The sequence below is a fragment of the Melanostigma gelatinosum genome (assembly GCF_949748355.1).
Source record: "Melanostigma gelatinosum genome assembly, chromosome: 3".
Lineage (NCBI taxonomy): Eukaryota > Metazoa > Chordata > Actinopteri > Perciformes > Zoarcidae > Melanostigma > Melanostigma gelatinosum.
The window spans coordinates 767,792-788,003 of NC_136636.1; the positions used below are offsets into that span (position 1 = coordinate 767,792).

Sequence of the window (20,212 nt, forward strand, 5' to 3'; positions counted from 1 at the left end):
ATAAAGATGCAGAAGAAGTACTCAGGTGTCTTCTTAATAAAAGTAGTAATACGACAAAATATACTGAAAGTACTTAAAGTAAAAGTTCATATGGCCAATTTTAGAATAAAATATATTATATTCTTGAATTGTAAATATTGAGGAATACAACTGGGGAGGCTCGACTGTCTTCACTAGCATCCATGAACGGAGAAGGACTTCTTACTGGAACTAAAACACACGGATGTACTGAACAACCGTGAGATTAAACTCTTAACAAAGAAAGGAGGATGGACTTTGTCTTTAAATAGTGAACAGCAGCTCATGTAAGTTAACTGCGTTTGTTTTTACATGTAGTTTCATAAACTTTGTTCAGGAACTGGGCCACGCCCAGAACACAGCTCATTTCCTCTGCACAGAGTATTTAAGCACAACGAACCTGTTCACTTCCTCTTCGACTCGTCTTCACATGACGTACGACAGACACTCTCTAACTCAGCAGACGCTCCATCCCTACATCCCTCTACCCCTACCCCACATCCAGACGAGCAACGCTCTCTGACTCAGCTTTCATAGACTCAAGACAGACGAACAACGCTCTCTGACTCAGCTTTCATACACTTCAACACGAGGCGCGACAGACAAACAACATCTTAAAACCGCTGACCTTTCACAAAGGCTCTCCTCAACCCTTCCGGATGACCAGCCATATCCCAAAGCTCCCTCCTGTTCTCACCACGCTCGTCGCTAGCGATAACCATCCTCCGTCAACTCCGAAGCGTCCGCCCCGCCTTCCAACAGCCCGGGGGGGGGGGTGGAGATCCCGATTTCGGAATCCCATCCTCCGACCCTAATCCTCTCAATTCTTCACCCACGCCGCTCTCCCGACAGCCGGAGTTCTAGGCGCTCGAACGACCGGCGAAACCACCGTGACCCTCCTTCACCATTCCGAGGCCCCGACAGTCTCTATATATCCCACTTCTCCGAGTGGACAGTCTCTCAAATGAAGAAAGCAATCATCCAACGCAACAGTCCTTTACATCAGTCCGTTACAAAGTGCAACTTTCCAAACTTTTCTAGCACCGGTAGCACAACACCCCTCTCGCTCTCCGAGCCTCCAGAGCACTTCCGGGTTCCCGGCGCCACATCAGGTGCACGGCGATGATGTCATGACGCATCACACGGCGGAAGAAGCCCATCCATCTACATCAGTCCCTCCAGAGGGCCAGGTTGTGTACTCTGATCGTGAATCTTTAATCTGAGTTTAATACGGCCAGTAAGTACCCGATTAGGGTAATGAGACCGGTACCAAGGCTATGAATCGATCCTCTTCAAGACGAGGCACGATTAAATATCTGACAAACTGCATGCGGGAGTTAGATATACGGCATTCAGTAGGAGAAAGTGTTTTAGCGTGAGTTAGGCTGCTGCTTCCAGTCTGCTGTTGGCCTCAACTTAGATGTGGTTAGAGAAGGGCAGTCGACTGCGTCCTGCCTTAAGTTGTCCCATACCATACTGACTCTGGCCGTCAAGCTCCCCGGGCGCCAGAGACATCTCCGAGAAATGTTTTTCCGCCTAACTTCACGATTAACCCAGGCACATCCATCCTGGCATCCTTTCATGTTCTGTTACTTCTACCTTCCATGTTCCACCCACCTCGGCCAACTTCGGCTAACTGCTCCCACCTCTACCGGCTACCCCAGCTGCACAGACCGCTCCAACAACAGAACAGGTAGGTATATGGCACAGCTAAGGGAGCAGCTGGGGGTTGGTTTTCTTGCCAGGGTTGTTTCTTCCTGCCTATGCTACTTAAGCTCAAGTTCAACCAGCCGAACTCCCCGCAAGATCCCCTGTTGCGGTCTCGGGCTCACCACCACTTTCGCCATATCTTGGGCCGATCCACCGCTTCAAGCCAAGGAATTTCGGACCACATCCTCAAGATACGTGATTGTTGGGCTTCCACCACGTACCTCTCACAAGTTCATTCCAACCCGAACGACACCAGAAACCCCATCGGCATCAGTCTTTATGGAGCTATCTTTGGGGACTCTGTACTGCCAGAGCTTCCGAAGAGACAGCCCCACCCTACAAGTCTCCATTCCCGCCAGCCGCCGGACATCAACGGTCCCCCTTCGATCGCCTAACCTCCTTCCTACGAACCCTCCTCGTTTCTTCTTCCTTACATCCCTTCATCCCTACCCTACATCCCTTCATCCCTTCATCCCTCTACCCTACATCCCTTCATTCCTCTACCCCTACCCTACATCCCATCATCTCTTCATCCCTACCCTACATCCCTTCATCCCTCTACCCTACATCCCTTCATTCCTCTACCCCTACCCTACATCCCATCATCTCTTCATCCCTACCCTACATCCCTTCATTCCTCTACCCTACATCCCTTCATTCCTCTACCCCTACCCTACATCCCATCATCTCTTCATCCCTACCCTACATCCCTTCATCCCTCTACCCTACATCCCTTCATTCCTCTACCCCTACCCTACATCCCATCATCTCTTCATCCCTACCCTACATCCCTTCATCCCTCTACCCTACATCCCTTCATTCCTCTACCCCTACCCTACATCCCATCATCTCTTCATCCCTACCCTACATACCTTCATCCCTCTACCCTACATCCCTTCATTCTTCAACCCCTACCCTACATCCCTCTACCTCGACCCCTACCCCTCATCCCTTCATCTCTTCATCCCTACCCTACATCCCTACATCTATTCATCCCTCGACCCCTTCCGCTTCTTGAATCTAACAATCATTCCACTATGCAATAAACCTCTCGAAACTCAAACTGTTATTGGCGTGGTCCTTGTTGGTGAAATCTGGAGTAGCTTTAATATGCTTGTTTGTATAGTATTATTTGTCCAACTTGTTTTTATGAAGATGGATTTTTGTTTGGTTTTATATGTGATAGGAACCATTGTTACGTCCAATGTTGCTCTGGGGACATATTTAGCCGGTGCCAGTGTTGCCAACTTGGCGACTTTCTCGCTAAATCTGGCGACTTTCCAAACCCTCATGGCGATTTTTTTGTCAAAAGCTACTAGTGACAAATCTAGAGACTTGTTCTGGTGTTGGAGAATTTTCTGGTGTTTTGACGTTAAAGCTCGTACGTTCTGACTGTCGTGAACGAGCAGCGCGAGCTGCCGTGAGCCCCTCCGCCGCGGCAACTCTCTCAGCAGCCTCGCGCAGCAGTCAGAGGAGAGAGGAGACGCACTCTATCTACAGGTGTTGGCTTCATTTTGACACGAAACAAATAATAACCGTAGCTGCGTTTCAGCTGCAGGACAGTAGTGAAGGCCCAGGTATAAAATGCACGGTCCGCCACTGATATACACATATATCTGTGTGTATATATTATATATATGAATATACTGTATATTTGTTTATAAATACATTTCTCATTTGTCACTTTCAAAGACTGAAGGTCATTTGGAGACTATAAATTGCCCGTAGGTGTGAATGTGAGCGTGAATGTTTGTCTGTCTCTACATGTGCCCTGCGATGAACTGGCGACCTGTCCAGGGTGAACCCTGCCTTCGCCCAATGTCAGCTAGGATCGGCTCCAGCGCCCCGCGACCCTGAACAGGATAAGCGGTTTGAAGAATGGAATGGAAGTATTGAAAATTGCACTATAGTACTTTAGTAAATGTACTTTGTTACAATACACAATTGTTAACATAAATACATTTAACAACCGAAAAACGAATACACATTAATAACATTAACATATATTTACAACATCACAATGAATATGGAATATTTGAAGAACACTTTTAAAATTCATTTTTAATGATTAAAACGTGTAGTTTGAATATAAATAAGGTGCCAGAGTGCATCAAAAGCATGAAAATAGAGCTTGTTATTCAAAACAACATTGAAACAACAGCTTTCCTTCTTAACTTTAGCTGGATGAAGTCATTGAGGTTACAGCAGCTCCCTGATGCTGCTTCATAAAAAGAGATGAAACCGCTTCACACTCATTTCATAACTGGTGAAGGTGGAAACTAGAGCATTCTATCTGAGGTAGGAATGTCTTTGATGCTCTCATACTGTGTTAGTGTAGTATTCTACTGTGGTGTTTAGAATATTGTAATCATTTTGAACAATATGAAATTATTATGCTCAACTTCTAAATTTCTATATACAATTTAACAACTAGATGGGAGAATGTGTTTTGAGAAGTGGATAACAGTTCATCTCAAAACAGAAAAAACATTTAAAGATGAATGGTTTTCCTATAAACAGTGTGAGGATGAGTGAATTGGCCGTAGATTTATTTCACCCTCCCTTCAATTGTTAACCAAGGTATTCCTGCTATGGTTGGAAATGTGTTTTATATGTTTGAAATGTTCCTCAGACGCTTGCAGGATCCTCAGATCAGCTCAATGAATTCATCGTCTTCTGGCTTTAACGTGTCGTCTCTGAGGTATCGAGACTCCTACAACACAGTCGTAGCCAAAAATGTGATTGTTCTGACTCTCGGCCTCATCATCAACTACATCAACGGTTCCTTGATTCACACCTTCAGGAAACACCAGGTCACAGTCCTTTAGCACTGATTGTGTGTTACACTTTGTTAATATGTCATACTGTGTTGTTATATCATACACTGTATTATATTTCTATTATTTATATATATTTATACGGACAGGTATCATTACTTTATCACATTATAAATGAGTCTGATGGACGCAACATTCCTCCTGAATGATTTTTATGATTACTCCAATTCTAATTAAATTTTGATATTTCCCTTATTGTTTATTCTTATTAATTATTTTATCTTATCAATATTATTTATTTTTCAGGTGCCGATATTTGGAAGATATTGAGTTGTTTAGACTGTGGTTCTTTCTTTTTTCTGTCCTCTCCTTCAGATATTTTATGTGAATCCCCGTTACATCCTCTTCATCCACCTGGTGGTGAACGACATGATCCAGCTGACGTCATCAATCAGCCTGTTTGTCTTAACTTACAACTTCCACAGAATTAATGTTTCCTTATGTTGCCTCATTATGAGCTTCACTGTCTTCACCAACCTCAACACTCCATTCAATTTAGCTGTCATGGCCGTGGAGTGTTACATCGCTATCTGTCTACCACTGCGACACGCTGAGCTCTGTACCATCAGAAGAACATACATTCTGATTGGTTTGATTTGGGCCATGAGTGCAGTTTCAATACTGTCAGATCTCTTTATTTTACTGGCTACAGAGCCTGTGGAGTTATTTTATTCCACCATTTATTGTATTGTTAATAATCTGTTCAGTCACCCTATCCACCTAAAAAAGAAGGACGTTTCCTTCCTAGTTTACCTGGTTGTTGTTTGGCTCACGCTCCTCTACACTTACATCAAGGTCATCTTAGCTGCTAAAACAGCTAAAGCATCGAACTCAACTAAAGGAGACACAAACAAAGCCAGGAACACCATCCTGCTGCATGGCTTTCAGCTGCTGCTGTGTATGCTCACCTACGTAGCCCATCTCATCATAAAGGCTCTGGTGTACATCTTCCCTGAATATCATGGAATGATCATCTTAGCCTCGTATATCATCGTCCAGATGCTCCCCAGGTTGGTCAGTCCTATTGTGTACGGACTACGAGACAATACATTCAGACAGCATCTAAAGAAGTATCTGCTGTGTTCAATGAGACCAAGCATCAAACACGGACCTCACTGAAAATCATGTTGCTGTACTTGACCATGTGTGTATATATAACCTTTTTGCTAAATAACTAGTTAACTGTCAGTCGTAACCTTTTTATTTGTGAATAGATATTATTTACGATACATTTTTAAAAGGTTTTCAGAATATACTCTTGATTTACAGAATATGATTTTACAGGGAAAACATGTTCAGACGAAGGCTGTGATATGTGTAACTATTCACACGTTTTGTCTTTAAGGTCCAAAATGACGTGAAATTGTAAAGTTCTAAGTATAAAAACTTCACATTTTCTTGAGGAACGATAAAAGATAATACAATTGCACTCAGGTTATTTTACGCAATATGAGAAAAACCACAGCTATTACGTTATTGATGCAGAAAGAAGACGTTCTTTATTTATGTGTGTGTCGACTTATTGAAATGATTGGGGTTGTATTGTTGCCGAAGGGCAGTTGTAAATATAAGAAGATTATTTTTAATCATACAGTTATTCACTTTGTACAGAATTCAATCCGTTTCCAGTAATGCCCTTTTTATTGTATTTCTATCTAAAATATATACGGATTGGACAAGACATACTGCCCAATCTGTGTACATCGGATCAGGTCTTCCTTAATGTTCACTAGTGATGTCCCACATGCAACCACACACACACACACACACACGACATCTGGATTTAACTACTAAATATTTCAAGAGACATCTGACTTAATGTGTGTGTGTGTGTCTGTGTGTGTGTGTGCGTGTTTGCCATATATGACTAAAGGTGGGTTCATATTCTCTCTGTGATCTTGTCTTTGTATTAAGAGACAATATCTGGATTTTTGTTTCATCATTATTTTGTATGTGTGTCTCATTCTGCACATTAGATTTTTACAAATATGTTCTTTACTCTAAAATGAAACAATGTTGTTGTTGTTTTGCCGATTTAAACAATCCCAGAAGACGAGCTGTCCTGTTACATCTGACTCTTCTGACTGAAGAGGAAAACAGGTCTCTAAACCAACTGTGTGTGTGAGGGATAATGCGTTCTTTAGGTGTTTTATTGTACAAATGTCACGTCGCATACTTTAAAGCGTTGCTCCAAAACAAACTAAAACGGTAAATGACTAATTTTGCTATGAACTGGAGCGAGAGACCCGATCAGATGATGGAGAGGTGAAAAGTAAAAACACTACACTGAATGAACTGTATCTGAAAATGATTTGTGTGTGAGTAAAAGAAAACCTTTTTAATATTTCAAAAAACTATTGTTAACATAAAGATGCAGAAGAAGTACTCAGGTGTCTTCTTAATAAAAGTAGTAATACGACAAAATATACTGAAAGTACTTAAAGTAAAAGTTCATATGGCCAATTTTAGAATAAAATATATTATATTCTTGAATTGTAAATATTGAGGAATACAACTGGGGAGGCTCGACTGTCTTCACTAGCATCCATGAACGGAGAAGGACTTCTTACTGGAACTAAAACACACGGATGTACTGAACAACCGTGAGATTAAACTCTTAACAAAGAAAGGAGGATGGACTTTGTCTTTAAATAGTGAACAGCAGCTCATGTAAGTTAACTGCGTTTGTTTTTACATGTAGTTTCATAAACTTTGTTCAGGAACTGGGCCACGCCCAGAACACAGCTCATTTCCTCTGCACAGAGTATTTAAGCACAACGAACCTGTTCACTTCCTCTTCGACTCGTCTTCACATGACGTACGACAGACACTCTCTAACTCAGCAGACGCTCCATCCCTACATCCCTCTACCCCTACCCCACATCCAGACGAGCAACGCTCTCTGACTCAGCTTTCATAGACTCAAGACAGACGAACAACGCTCTTTGACTCAGCTTTCATACACTTCAACACGAGGCGCGACAGACAAACAACATCTTAAAACCGCTGACCTTTCACAAAGGCTCTCCTCAACCCTTCCGGATGACCAGCCATATCCCAAAGCTCCCTCCTGTTCTCACCACGCTCGTCGCTAGCGATAACCATCCTCCGTCAACTCCGAAGCGTCCGCCCCGCCTTCCAACAGCCCGGGGGGGGGGGGGGGGGGGGAGATCCCGATTTCGGAATCCCATCCTCCGACCCTAATCCTCTCAATTCTTCACCCACGCCGCTCTCCCGACAGCCGGGGTTCTAGGCGCTCGAACGACCGGCGAAACCACCGTGACCCTCCTTCACCATTCCGAGGCCCCGACAGTCTCTATATATCCCACTTCTCCGAGTGGACAGTCTCTCAAATGAAGAAAGCAATCATCCAACGCAACAGTCCTTTACATCAGTCCATTACAAAGCGCAACTTTCCAAACTTTTCTAGCACCGGTAGCACAACACCCCTCTCGCTCTCCGAGCCTCCAGAGCACTTCCGGGTTCCCGGCGCCACATCAGGTGCACGGCGATGACGTCATGACGCATCACACGGCGGAAGAAGCCCATCCATCTACATCAGTCCCTCCAGAGGGCCAGGTTGTATACTCTGATCGTGAATCTTTAATCTGAGTTTAATACGGCCAGTAAGTACCCGATTAGGGTAATGAGACCGGTACCAAGGCTATGAATCGATCCTCTTCAAGACGAGGCACGATTAAATATCTGACAAACTGCATGCGGGAGTTAGATATACGGCATTCAGTAGGAGAAAGTGTTTTAGCGTGAGTTAGGCTGCTGCTTCCAGTCTGCTGTTGGCCTCAACTTAGATGTGGTTAGAGAAGGGCAGTCGATGCATCCTGCCTTAAGTTGTCCCATACCATACTGACTCTGGCCGTCAAGCTCCCCGGGCGCCAGAGACATCTCCGAGAAATGTTTTTCCGCCTAACTTCACGATTAACCCAGGCACATCCATCCTGGCATCCTTTCATGTTCTGTTACTTCTACCTTCCATGTTCCACCCACCTCGGCCAACTTCGGCTAACTCCTCCCACCTCTACCGGCTACCCCAGCTGCACAGACCGCTCCAACAACAGAACAGGTAGGTATATGGCACAGCTAAGGGAGCAGCTGGGGGTTGGTTTTCTTGCCAGGGATGCAACAGTTGTTTCTTCCTGCCTATGCTACTTAAGCTCAAGTTCAACCAGCCGAACTCCCCGCAAGATCCCCTGTTGCGGTCTCGGGCTCACCACCACTTTCGCCATATCTTGGGCAGATCCACCGCTTCAAGCCAAGGAATTTCGGACCACATCCTCAAGATACGTGATTGTTGGGCTTCCACCACGTACCTCTCACAAGTTCATTCCAACCCGAACGACACCAGAAACCCCATCGGCATCAGTCTTTATGGAGCTATCTTTGGGGACTCTGTACTGCCAGAGCTTCCGAAGAGACAGCCCCACCCTACAAGTCTCCATTCCCGCCAGCCGCCGGACATCAACGGTCCCCCTTCGATCGCCTAACCTCCTTCCTACGAACCCTCCTCGTTTCTTCTTCCTTACATCCCTTCATCCCTACCCTACATCCCTTCATCCCTTCATCCCTCTACCCTACATCCCTTCATTCCTCTACCCCTACCCTACATCCCATCATCTCTTCATCCCTACCCTACATCCCTTCATCCCTCTACTCTACATCCCTTCATTCCTCTACCCCTACCCTACATCCCATCATCTCTTCATCCCTACCCTACATCCCTTCATCCCTCTACTCTACATCCCTTCATTCCTCTACCCCTACCCTACATTCCATCATCTCTTCATCCCTACCCTACATCCCTTCATCCCTCTACCCTACATCCCTTCATTCCTCTACCCCTACCCTACATCCCATCATCTCTTCATCCCTACCCTACATCCCTTCATCCCTCTACCCTACATCCCTTCATTCCTCTACCCCTACCCTACATCCCATCATCTCTTCATCCCTACCCTACATCCCTTCATCCCTCTACCCTACATCCCTTCATTCCTCTACCCCTACCCTACATCCCATCATCTCTTCATCCCTACCCTACATACCTTCATCCCTCTACCCTACATCCCTTCATTCTTCAACCCCTACCCTACATCCCTCTACCTCGACCCCTACCCCTCATCCCTTCATCTCTTCATCCCTACCCTACATCCCTACATCTTTTCATCCCTCGACCCCTTCCGCTTCTTGAATCTAACAATCATTCCACTATGCAATAAACCTCTCGAAACTCAAACTGTTATTGGCGTGGTCCTTGTTGGTGAAATCTGGAGTAGCTTTAATATGCTTGTTTGTATAGTATTATTTGTCCAACTTGTTTTTATGAAGATGGATTTTTGTTTGGTTTTATATGTGATAGGAACCATTGTTACGTCCAATGTTGCTCTGGGGACATATTTAGCCGGTGCCAGTGTTGCCAACTTGGCGACTTTCTCGCTAAATCTGGCGACTTTCCAAACCCTCATGGCGATTTTTTTGTCAAACGCTACTAGTGACAAATCCAGAGACTTGTTCTGGTGTTGGAGAATTTTCTGGTGTTTTGACGTTAAAGCTCGTACGTTCTGACTGTCGTGAACGAGCAGCGCGAGCTGCCGTGAGCCCCTCCGCCGCGGCAACTCTCTCAGCAGCCTCGCGCAGCAGTCAGAGGAGAGAGGAGACGCACTCTATCTACAGGTGTTGGCTTCATTTTGACACGAAACAAATAATAACCGTAGCTGCGTTTCAGCTGCAGGACAGTAGTGAAGGCCCAGGTATAAAATGCACGGTCCGCCACTGATATACACATATATCTGTGTGTATATATTATATATATGAATATACTGTATATTTGTTTATAAATACATTTCTCATTTGTCACTTTCAAAGACTGAAGGTCATTTGGAGACTATAAATTGCCCGTAGGTGTGAATGTCAGCGTGAATGTTTGTCTGTCTCTACATGTGCCCTGCGATGAACTGGCGACCTGTCCAGGGTGAACCCTGCCTTCGCCCAATGTCAGCTAGGATCGGCTCCAGCGCCCCGCGACCCTGAACAGGATAAGCGGTTTGAAGAATGGAATGGAAGTATTGAAAATTGCACTATAGTACTTTAGTAAATGTACTTTGTTACAATACACAATTGTTAACATAAATACATTTAACAACCGAAAAACGAATACACATTAATAACATTAACATATATTTACAACATCACAATGAATATGGAATATTTGAAGAACACTTTTAAAATTCATTTTTAATGATTAAAACGTGTAGTTTGAATATAAATAAGGTGCCAGAGTGCATCAAAAGCATGAAAATAGAGCTTGTTATTCAAAACAACATTGAAACAACAGCTTTCCTTCTTAACTTTAGCTGGATGAAGTCATTGAGGTTACAGCAGCTCCCTGATGCTGCTTCATAAAAAGAGATGAAACCGCTTCACACTCATTTCATAACTGGTGAAGGTGGAAACTAGAGCATTCTATCTGAGGTAGGAATGTCTTTGATGCTCTCATACTGTGTTAGTGTAGTATTCTACTGTGGTGTTTAGAATATTGTAATCATTTTGAACAATATGAAATTATTATGCTCAACTTCTAAATTTCTATATACAATTTAACAACTAGATGGGAGAATGTGTTTTGAGAAGTGGATAACAGTTCATCTCAAAACAGAAAAAACATTTAAAGATGAAAGGTTTTCCTATAAACAGTGTGAGGATGAGTGAATTGGCCGTAGATTTATTTCACTCTCCCTTCAATTGTTAACCAAGGTATTCCTGCTATGGTTGGAAATGTGTTTTATATGTTTGAAATGTTCCTCAGACGCTTGCAGGATCCTCAGATCAGCTCAATGAATTCATCGTCTTCTGGCTTTAACGTGTCGTCTCTGAGGTATCGAGACTCCTACAACACAGTCGTAGCCAAAAATGTGATTGTTCTGACTCTCGGCCTCATCATCAACTACATCAACGGTTCCTTGATTCACACCTTCAGGAAACACCAGGTCACAGTCCTTTAGCACTGATTGTGTGTTACACTTTGTTAATATGTCATACTGTGTTGTTATATCATACACTGTATTATATTTCTATTATTTATATATATTTATACGGACAGGTATCATTACTTTATCACATTATAAATGAGTCTGATGGACGCAACATTCCTCCTGAATGATTTTTATGATTACTCCAATTCTAATTAAATTTTTATATTTCCCTTATTGTTTATTCTTATTAATTATTTTATCTTATCAATATTATTTATTTTTCAGGTGCCGATATTTGGAAGATATTGAGTTGTTTAGACTGTGGTTCTTTCTTTTTTCTGTCCTCTCCTTCAGATATTTTATGTGAATCCCCGTTACATCCTCTTCATCCACCTGGTGGTGAACGACATGATCCAGCTGACGTCATCAATCAGCCTGTTTGTCTTAACTTACAACTTCCACAGAATTAATGTTTCCTTATGTTGCCTCATTATGATCTTCACTGTCTTCACCAACCTCAACACTCCATTCAATTTAGCTGTCATGGCCGTGGAGTGTTACATCGCTATCTGTCTACCACTGCGACACGCTGAGCTCTGTACCATCAGAAGAACATACATTCTGATTGGTTTGATTTGGGCCATGAGTGCAGTTTCAATACTGTCAGATCTCTTTATTTTACTGGCTACAGAGCCTGTGGAGTTATTTTATTCCACCATTTATTGTATTGTTGATAATCTGTTCAGTCACCCTATCCACGTAAAAAAGAAGGACGTTTCCTTCCTAGTTTACCTGGTTGTTGTTTGGCTCACGCTCCTCTACACTTACATCAAGATCATCTTAGCTGCTAAAACAGCTAAAGCATCGAACTCAACTAAAGGAGACACAAACAAAGCCAGGAACACCATCCTGCTGCATGGCTTTCAGCTGCTGCTGTGTATGCTCACCTACGTAGCCCATCTCATCATAAAGGCTCTGGTGTACATCTTCCCTGAATATTATAAAATGATCATCTTTGCCTCGTATATCATCGTCCAGATGCTCCCCAGGTTGGTCAGTCCTATTGTGTACGGACTACGAGACAATACATTCAGACAGCATCTAAAGAAGTATCTGCTGTGTTCAATGAGACCAAGCATCAAACACGGACCTCACTGAAAATCATGTTGCTGTACTTGACCATGTGTGTATATATAACCTTTTTGCTAAATAACTAGTTAACTGTCAGTCGTAACCTTTTTATTTGTGAATAGATATTATTTACGATACATTTTTAAAAGGTTTTCAGAATATACTCTTGATTTACAGAATATGATTTTACAGGGAAAACATGTTCAGACGAAGGCTGTGATATGTGTAACTATTCACACGTTTTGTCTTTAAGGTCCAAAATGACGTGAAATTGTAAAGTTCTAAGTATAAAAACTTCACATTTTCTTGAGGAACGATAAAAGATAATAAAATTGCACTCAGGTTATTTTACGCAATATGAGAAAAACCACAGCTATTACGTTATTGATGCAGAAAGAAGACGTTCTTTATTTATGTGTGTGTCGACTTATTGAAATGATTGGGGTTGTATTGTTGCAGAAGGGCAGTTGTAAATATAAGAAGATTATTTTTAATCTTACAGTTATTCACTTTGTACAGAATTCAATCCGTTTCCAGTAATGCCCTTTTTATTGTATTTCTATCTAAAATATATACGGATTGGACAAGACATACTGCCCAATCTGTGTACATCGGATCAGGTCTTCCTTAATGTTCACTAGTGATGTCCCACATGCAACCACACACACACACGCACACACACGACATCTGGATTTAACTACTAAATATTTCAAGAGACATCTGACTTAATGTGTGTGTGTGTGTCTGTGTGTGTGTGTGCGTGTTTGCCATATATGACTAAAGGTGGGTTCATATTCTCTCTGTGATCTTGTCTTTGTATTAAGAGACAATATCTGGATTTTTGTTTCATCATTATTTTGTATGTGTGTCTCATTCTGCACATTAGATTTTTACAAATATGTTCTTTACTCTAAAATGAAACAATGTTGTTGTTGTTTTGCCGATTTAAACAATCCCAGAAGACGAGCTGTCCTGTTACATCTGACTCTTCTGACTGAAGAGGAAAACAGGTCTCTAAACCAACTGTGTGTGTGAGGGATAATGCGTTCTTTAGGTGTTTTATTGTACAAATGTCACGTCGCATACTTTAAAGCGTTGCTCCAAAACAAACTAAAACGGTAAATGACTAATTTTGCTATGAACTGGAGCGAGAGACCCGATCAGATGATGGAGAGGTGAAAAGTAAAAACACTACACTGAATGAACTGTATCTGAAAATGATTTGTGTGTGAGTAAAAGAAAACCTTTTTAATATTTCAAAAACTATTGTTAACATAAAGATGCAGAAGAAGTACTCAGGTGTCTTCTTAATAAAAGTAGTAATACGACAAAATATACTGAAAGTACTTAAAGCAAAAGTTCATATGGCCAATTTTAGAATAAAATATATTATATTCTTGAATTGTAAATATTGAGGAATACAACTGGGGAGGCTCGACTGTCTTCACTAGCATCCATGAATGGAGAAGGACTTCTTACTGGAACTAAAACACACGGATGTACTGAACAACCGTGAGATTAAACTCTTAACAAAGAAAGGAGGATGGACTTTGTCTTTAAATAGTGAACAGCAGCTCATGTAAGTTAACTGCGTTTGTTTTTACATGTAGTTTCATAAACTTTGTTCAGGAACTGGGCCACGCCCAGAACACAGCTCATTTCCTCTGCACAGAGTATTTAAGCACAACGAACCTGTTCACTTCCTCTTCGACTCGTCTTCACATGACGTACGACAGACACTCTCTAACTCAGCAGACGCTCCATCCCTACATCCCTCTACCCCTACCCCACATCCAGACGAGCAACGCTCTCTGACTCAGCTTTCATAGACTCAAGACAGACGAACAACGCTCTTTGACTCAGCTTTCATACACTTCAACACGAGGCGCGACAGACAAACAACATCTTAAAACCGCTGACCTTTCACAAAGGCTCTCCTCAACCCTTCCGGATGACCAGCCATATCCCAAAGCTCCCTCCTGTTCTCACCACGCTCGTCGCTAGCGATAACCATCCTCCGTCAACTCCGAAGCGTCCGCCCCGCCTTCCAACAGCCCGGGGGGGGGGGGGGGGGGCGGGAGATCCCGATTTCGGAATCCCATCCTCCGACCCTAATCCTCTCAATTCTTCACCCACGCCGCTCTCCCGACAGCCGGAGTTCTAGGCGCTCGAACGACCGGCGAAACCACCGTGACCCTCCTTCACCATTCCGAGGCCCCGACAGTCTCTATATATCCCACTTCTCCGAGTGGACAGTCTCTCAAATGAAGAAAGCAATCATCCAACACAACAGTCCTTTACATCAGTCCGTTACAAAGCGCAACTTTCCAAACTTTTCTAGCACCGGTAGCACAACACCCCTCTCGCTCTCCGAGCCTCCAGAGCACTTCCGGGTTCCCGGCGCCACATCAGGTGCACGGCGATGACATCATGACGCATCACACGGCGGAAGAAGCCCATCCATCTACATCAGTCCCTCCAGAGGGCCAGGTTGTATACTCTGATCGTGAATCTTTAATCTGAGTTTAATACGGCCAGTAAGTACCCGATTAGGGTAATGAGACCGGTACCAAGGCTATGAATCGATCCTCTTCAAGACGAGGCACGATTAAATATCTGACAAACTGCATGCGGGAGTTAGATATACGGCATTCAGTAGGAGAAAGTGTTTTAGCGTGAGTTAGGCTGCTGCTTCCAGTCTGCTGTTGGCCTCAACTTAGATGTGGTTAGAGAAGGGCAGTCGACTGCGTCCTGCCTTAAGTTGTCCCATACCATACTGACTCTGGCCGTCAAGCTCCCCGGGCGCCAGAGACATCTCCGAGAAATGTTTTTCCGCCTAACTTCACGATTAACCCAGGCACATCCATCCTGGCATCCTTTCATGTTCTGTTACTTCTACCTTCCATGTTCCACCCACCTCGGCCAACTTCGGCTAACTCCTCCCACCTCTACCGGCTACCCCAGCTGCACAGACTGCTCCAACAACAGAACAGGTAGGTATATGGCACAGCTAAGGGAGCAGCTGGGGGTTGGTTTTCTTGCCAGGGATGCAACAGTTGTTTCTTCCTGCCTATGCTACTTAAGCTCAAGTTCAACCAGCCGAACTCCCCGCAAGATCCCCTGTTGCGGTCTCGGGCTCACCAACCACCACTTTCGCCATATCTTGGGCCGATCCACCGCTTCAAGCCAAGGAATTTCGGACCACATCCTCAAGATACGTGATTGTTGGGCTTCCACCACGTACCTCTCACAAGTTCATTCCAACCCGAACGACACCAGAAACCCCATCGGCATCAGTCTTTATGGAGCTATCTTTGGGGACTCTGTACTGCCAGAGCTTCCGAAGAGACAGCCCCACCCTACAAGTCTCCATTCCCGCCAGCCGCCGGACATCAACGGTCCCCCTTCGATCGCCTAACCTCCTTCCTACGAACCCTCCTCGTTTCTTCTTCCTTACATCCCTTCATCCCTACCCTACATCCCTCTACCCTACATCCCTTCATTCCTCTACCCCTACCCTACATCCCATCATCTCTTCATCCCTACCCTACATCCCTTCATCCCTCTACCCTACATCCCTTCATTCCTCTACCCCTACCCTACATCCCATCATTCCTCTACCCCTACCCTACATCCCATCATCTCTTCATCCCTACCCTACATCCCTTCATCCCTCTACCCTACATCCCTTCATTCCTCTACCCCTACCCTACATCCCATCATCTCTTCATCCCTACCCTACATCCCTTCATCCCTCTACCCTACATCCCTTCATTCCTCTACCCCTACCCTACATCCCATCATCTCTTCATCCCTACCCTACATCCCTTCATCCCTCTACCCTACATCCCTTCATTCCTCTACCCCTACCCTACATCCCATCATCTCTTCATCCCTACCCTACATCCCTTCATCCCTCTACCCTACATCCCTTCATTCTTCAACCCCTACCCTACATCCCTCTACCTCGACCCCTACCCCTCATCCCTTCATCTCTTCATCCCTACCCTACATCCCTACATCTATTCATCCCTCGACCCCTTCCGCTTCTTGAATCTAACAATCATTCCACTATGCAATAAACCTCTCGAAACTCAAACTGTTATTGCCGTGGTCCTTGTTGGTGAAATCTGGAGTAGCTTTAATATGCTTGTTTGTATAGTATTATTTGTCCAACTTGTTTTTATGAAGATGGATTTTTGTTTGGTTTTATATGTGATAGGAACCATTGTTACGTCCAATGTTGCTCTGGGGACATATTTAGCCGGTGCCAGTGTTGCCAACTTGGCGACTTTCTCGCTAAATCTGGCGACTTTCCAAACCCTCATGGCGATTTTTTTGTCAAAAGCTACTAGTGACAAATCTAGAGACTTGTTCTGGTGTTGGAGAATTTTCTGGTGTTTTGACGTTAAAGCTCGTACGTTCTGACTGTCGTGAACGAGCAGCGCGAGCTGCCGTGAGCCCCTCCGCCGCGGCAACTCTCTCAGCAGCCTCACGCAGCAGTCAGAGGAGAGAGGAGACGCACTCTATCTACAGGTGTTGGCTTCATTTTGACACGAAACAAATAATAACCGTAGCTGCGTTTCAGCTGCAGGACAGTAGTGAAGGCCCAGGTATAAAATGCACGGTCCGCCACTGATATACACATATATCTGTGTGTATATATTATATATATGAATATACTGTATATTTGTTTATAAATACATTTCTCATTTGTCACTTTCAAAGACTGAAGGTCATTTGGAGACTATAAATTGCCCGTAGGTGTGAATGTCAGCGTGAATGTTTGTCTGTCTCTACATGTGCCCTGCGATGAACTGGCGACCTGTCCAGGGTGAACCCTGCCTTCGCCCAATGTCAGCTAGGATCGGCTCCAGCGCCCCGCGACCCTGAACAGGATAAGCGGTTTGAAGAATGGAATGGAAGTATTGAAAATTGCACTATAGTACTTTAGTAAATGTACTTTGTTACAATACACAATTGTTAACATAAATACATTTAACAACCGAAAAACGAATACACATTAATAACATTAACATATATTTACAACATCACAATGAATATGGAATATTTGAAGAACACTTTTAAAATTCATTTTTAATGATTAAAACGTGTAGTTTGAATATAAATAAGGTGCCAGAGTGCATCAAAAGCATGAAAATAGAGCTTGTTATTCAAAACAACATTGAAACAACAGCTTTCCTTCTTAACTTTAGCTGGATGAAGTCATTGAGGTTACAGCAGCTCCCTGATGCTGCTTCATAAAAAGAGATGAAACCGCTTCACACTCATTTCATAACTGGTGAAGGTGGAAACTAGAGCATTCTATCTGAGGTAGGAATGTCTTTGATGCTCTCATACTGTGTTAGTGTAGTATTCTACTGTGGTGTTTAGAATATTGTAATCATTTTGAACAATATGAAATTATTATGCTCAACTTCTAAATTTCTATATACAATTTAACAACTAGATGGGAGAATGTGTTTTGAGAAGTGGATAACAGTTCATCTCAAAACAGAAAAAACATTTAAAGATGAAAGGTTTTCCTATAAACAGTGTGAGGATGAGTGAATTGGCCGTAGATTTATTTCACTCTCCCTTCAATTGTTAACCAAGGTATTCCTGCTATGGTTGGAAATGTGTTTTATATGTTTGAAATGTTCCTCAGACGCTTGCAGGATCCTCAGATCAGCTCAATGAATTCATCGTCTTCTGGCTTTAACGTGTCGTCTCTGAGGTATCGAGACTCCTACAACACAGTCGTAGCCAAAAATGTGATTGTTCTGACTCTCGGCCTCATCATCAACTACATCAACGGTTCCTTGATTCACACCTTCAGGAAACACCAGGTCACAGTCTTTTAGCACTGATTGTGTGTTACACTTTGTTAATATGTCATACTGTGTTGTTATATCATACACTGTATTATATTTCTATTATTTATATATATTTATACGGACAGGTATCATTACTTTATCACATTATAAATGAGTCTGATGGACGCAACATTCCTCCTGAATGATTTTTATGATTACTCCAATTCTAATTAAATTTTTATATTTCCCTTATTGTTTATTCTTATTAATTATTTTATCTTATCAATATTATTTATTTTTCAGGTGCCGATATTTGGAAGATATTGAGTTGTTTAGACTGTGGTTATTTCTTTTTTCTGTCCTCTCCTTCAGATATTTTATGTGAATCCCCGTTACATCCTCTTCATCCACCTGGTGGTGAACGACATGATCCAGCTGACGTCATCAATCAGCCTGTTTGTCTTAACTTACGTCTTCTACAGAATTAATGTTTCCTTATGTTGCCTCATTATGATCTTCACTGTCTTCACCAACCTCAACACTCCATTAAATTTAGCTGTCATGGCCGTGGAGTGTTACATCGCTATCTGTCTACCACTGCGACACGCTGAGCTCTGTACCATCAGAAGAACATACATTCTGATTGGTTTGATTTGGGCCATGAGTGCAGTTTCAATACTGCCAGATCTCTTCATTTTACTGGCTACAGAGCCTGTGGAGTTATTTTATTCCACCATTTATTGTATGGTTGAGAATCTGTTCAGTCACCCTATCCACCTAAAAAAGAAGGACGTTTCCTTCCTAGTTTACCTGGTTGTTGTTTGGCTCACGCTCCTCTACACTTACATCAAGGTCATCTTAGCTGCTAAAACAGCTAAAGCATCGAAATCAACTAAAGGAGACACAAACAAAGCCAGGAACACCATCCTGCTGCATGGCTTTCAGCTGCTGCTGTGTATGCTCACCTACGTAGCCCATCTCATCATAAAGGCTCTGGTGTACAACTTCCCTGAAAATAATCAAATTATCATCTTTGCCTCGTATATCATCGTCCAGATGCTCCCCAGGTTGGTCAGTCCTATTGTGTACGGACTACGAGACAATACATTCAGACAGCATCTAAAGAAGTATCTGCTGTGTTCAATGAGACCAAGCATCAAACACGGACCTCACTGAAAATCATGTTGCTGTACTTGACTATTTATTTATCAATATATATTAGTGCTGGGCAAGTTAACGCGTTATTATCGCATTAACGCATTCATTAATTAATGCCGACAATAATTTTATCCCGCGTTAACGCAATGTTTTTATTCATTATTAAGCAGACATTTTTAACACCAGGACCGGCCGGCAGACCGGCCGGCCGGCAGACAGCTGTTTGTGTGGCGTCTCTTCCTGTTTCTTTCACCTACATTCCCCTGGGTCCTAAGTCCCTCCATGTACAGCAGTGGTCACCAACCTTTTTAAGCCCAAGATCCCCGACCTCTGCCATCTACCTATTGAGGCGTTGAGAGAAAAAGATTGTCCAGACCAGGGGCGTTTCTAGGATTCAAAGAAAGGGGGACGTAGCACCAAGGGGAGTGAGGCATTTTTCTGCGGCATGTTTGCAATTTTTTTTGGGACCTATTTGGGGCTGCGAAAATCCATTGTTTCAGACAGTTCATAGATTGGTTCAATCAGAAAGAGTGTTATTTTGCTCTGTAGTTTTGCT

At 43.2% G+C, this 20,212-nt stretch overlaps 3 protein-coding genes across 3 annotated transcripts in view; all 3 read left to right on the forward strand.

The window, feature by feature from the left end:
- Window positions 1–19,674, forward strand: part of LOC306775525 (odorant receptor 131-2-like) — a gene marked incomplete at both ends in the record, with an annotated part of 35,972 nt that extends 16,298 nt beyond the window's left edge. The window contains one exon of the mRNA XM_079265976.1: window positions 18,871–19,674. Within this exon, the coding sequence (XP_079122102.1) occupies window positions 18,871–19,674 (804 nt within the window). The remainder of the gene's footprint in view (window positions 1–18,870) is intronic.
- On the forward strand, window positions 4,389–5,684 carry LOC306775516 (odorant receptor 131-2-like; the record flags this gene model as incomplete). Its single annotated transcript, XM_079265967.1, has 2 exons — window positions 4,389–4,541; window positions 4,881–5,684. 2 exons carry the CDS (start codon window positions 4,389–4,391, stop codon window positions 5,682–5,684), a joined length of 957 nt encoding a protein of 318 aa, XP_079122093.1.
- Window positions 8,558–12,709, forward strand: LOC306775518 (odorant receptor 131-2-like; the record flags this gene model as incomplete). The annotated part of the gene is made up of 3 exons (XM_079265969.1): window positions 8,558–8,646; window positions 11,386–11,566; window positions 11,906–12,709. 3 exons carry the CDS (start codon window positions 8,558–8,560, stop codon window positions 12,707–12,709), a joined length of 1,074 nt encoding a protein of 357 aa, XP_079122095.1.
- Window positions 19,675–20,212: the final 538 nt, after the last annotated feature.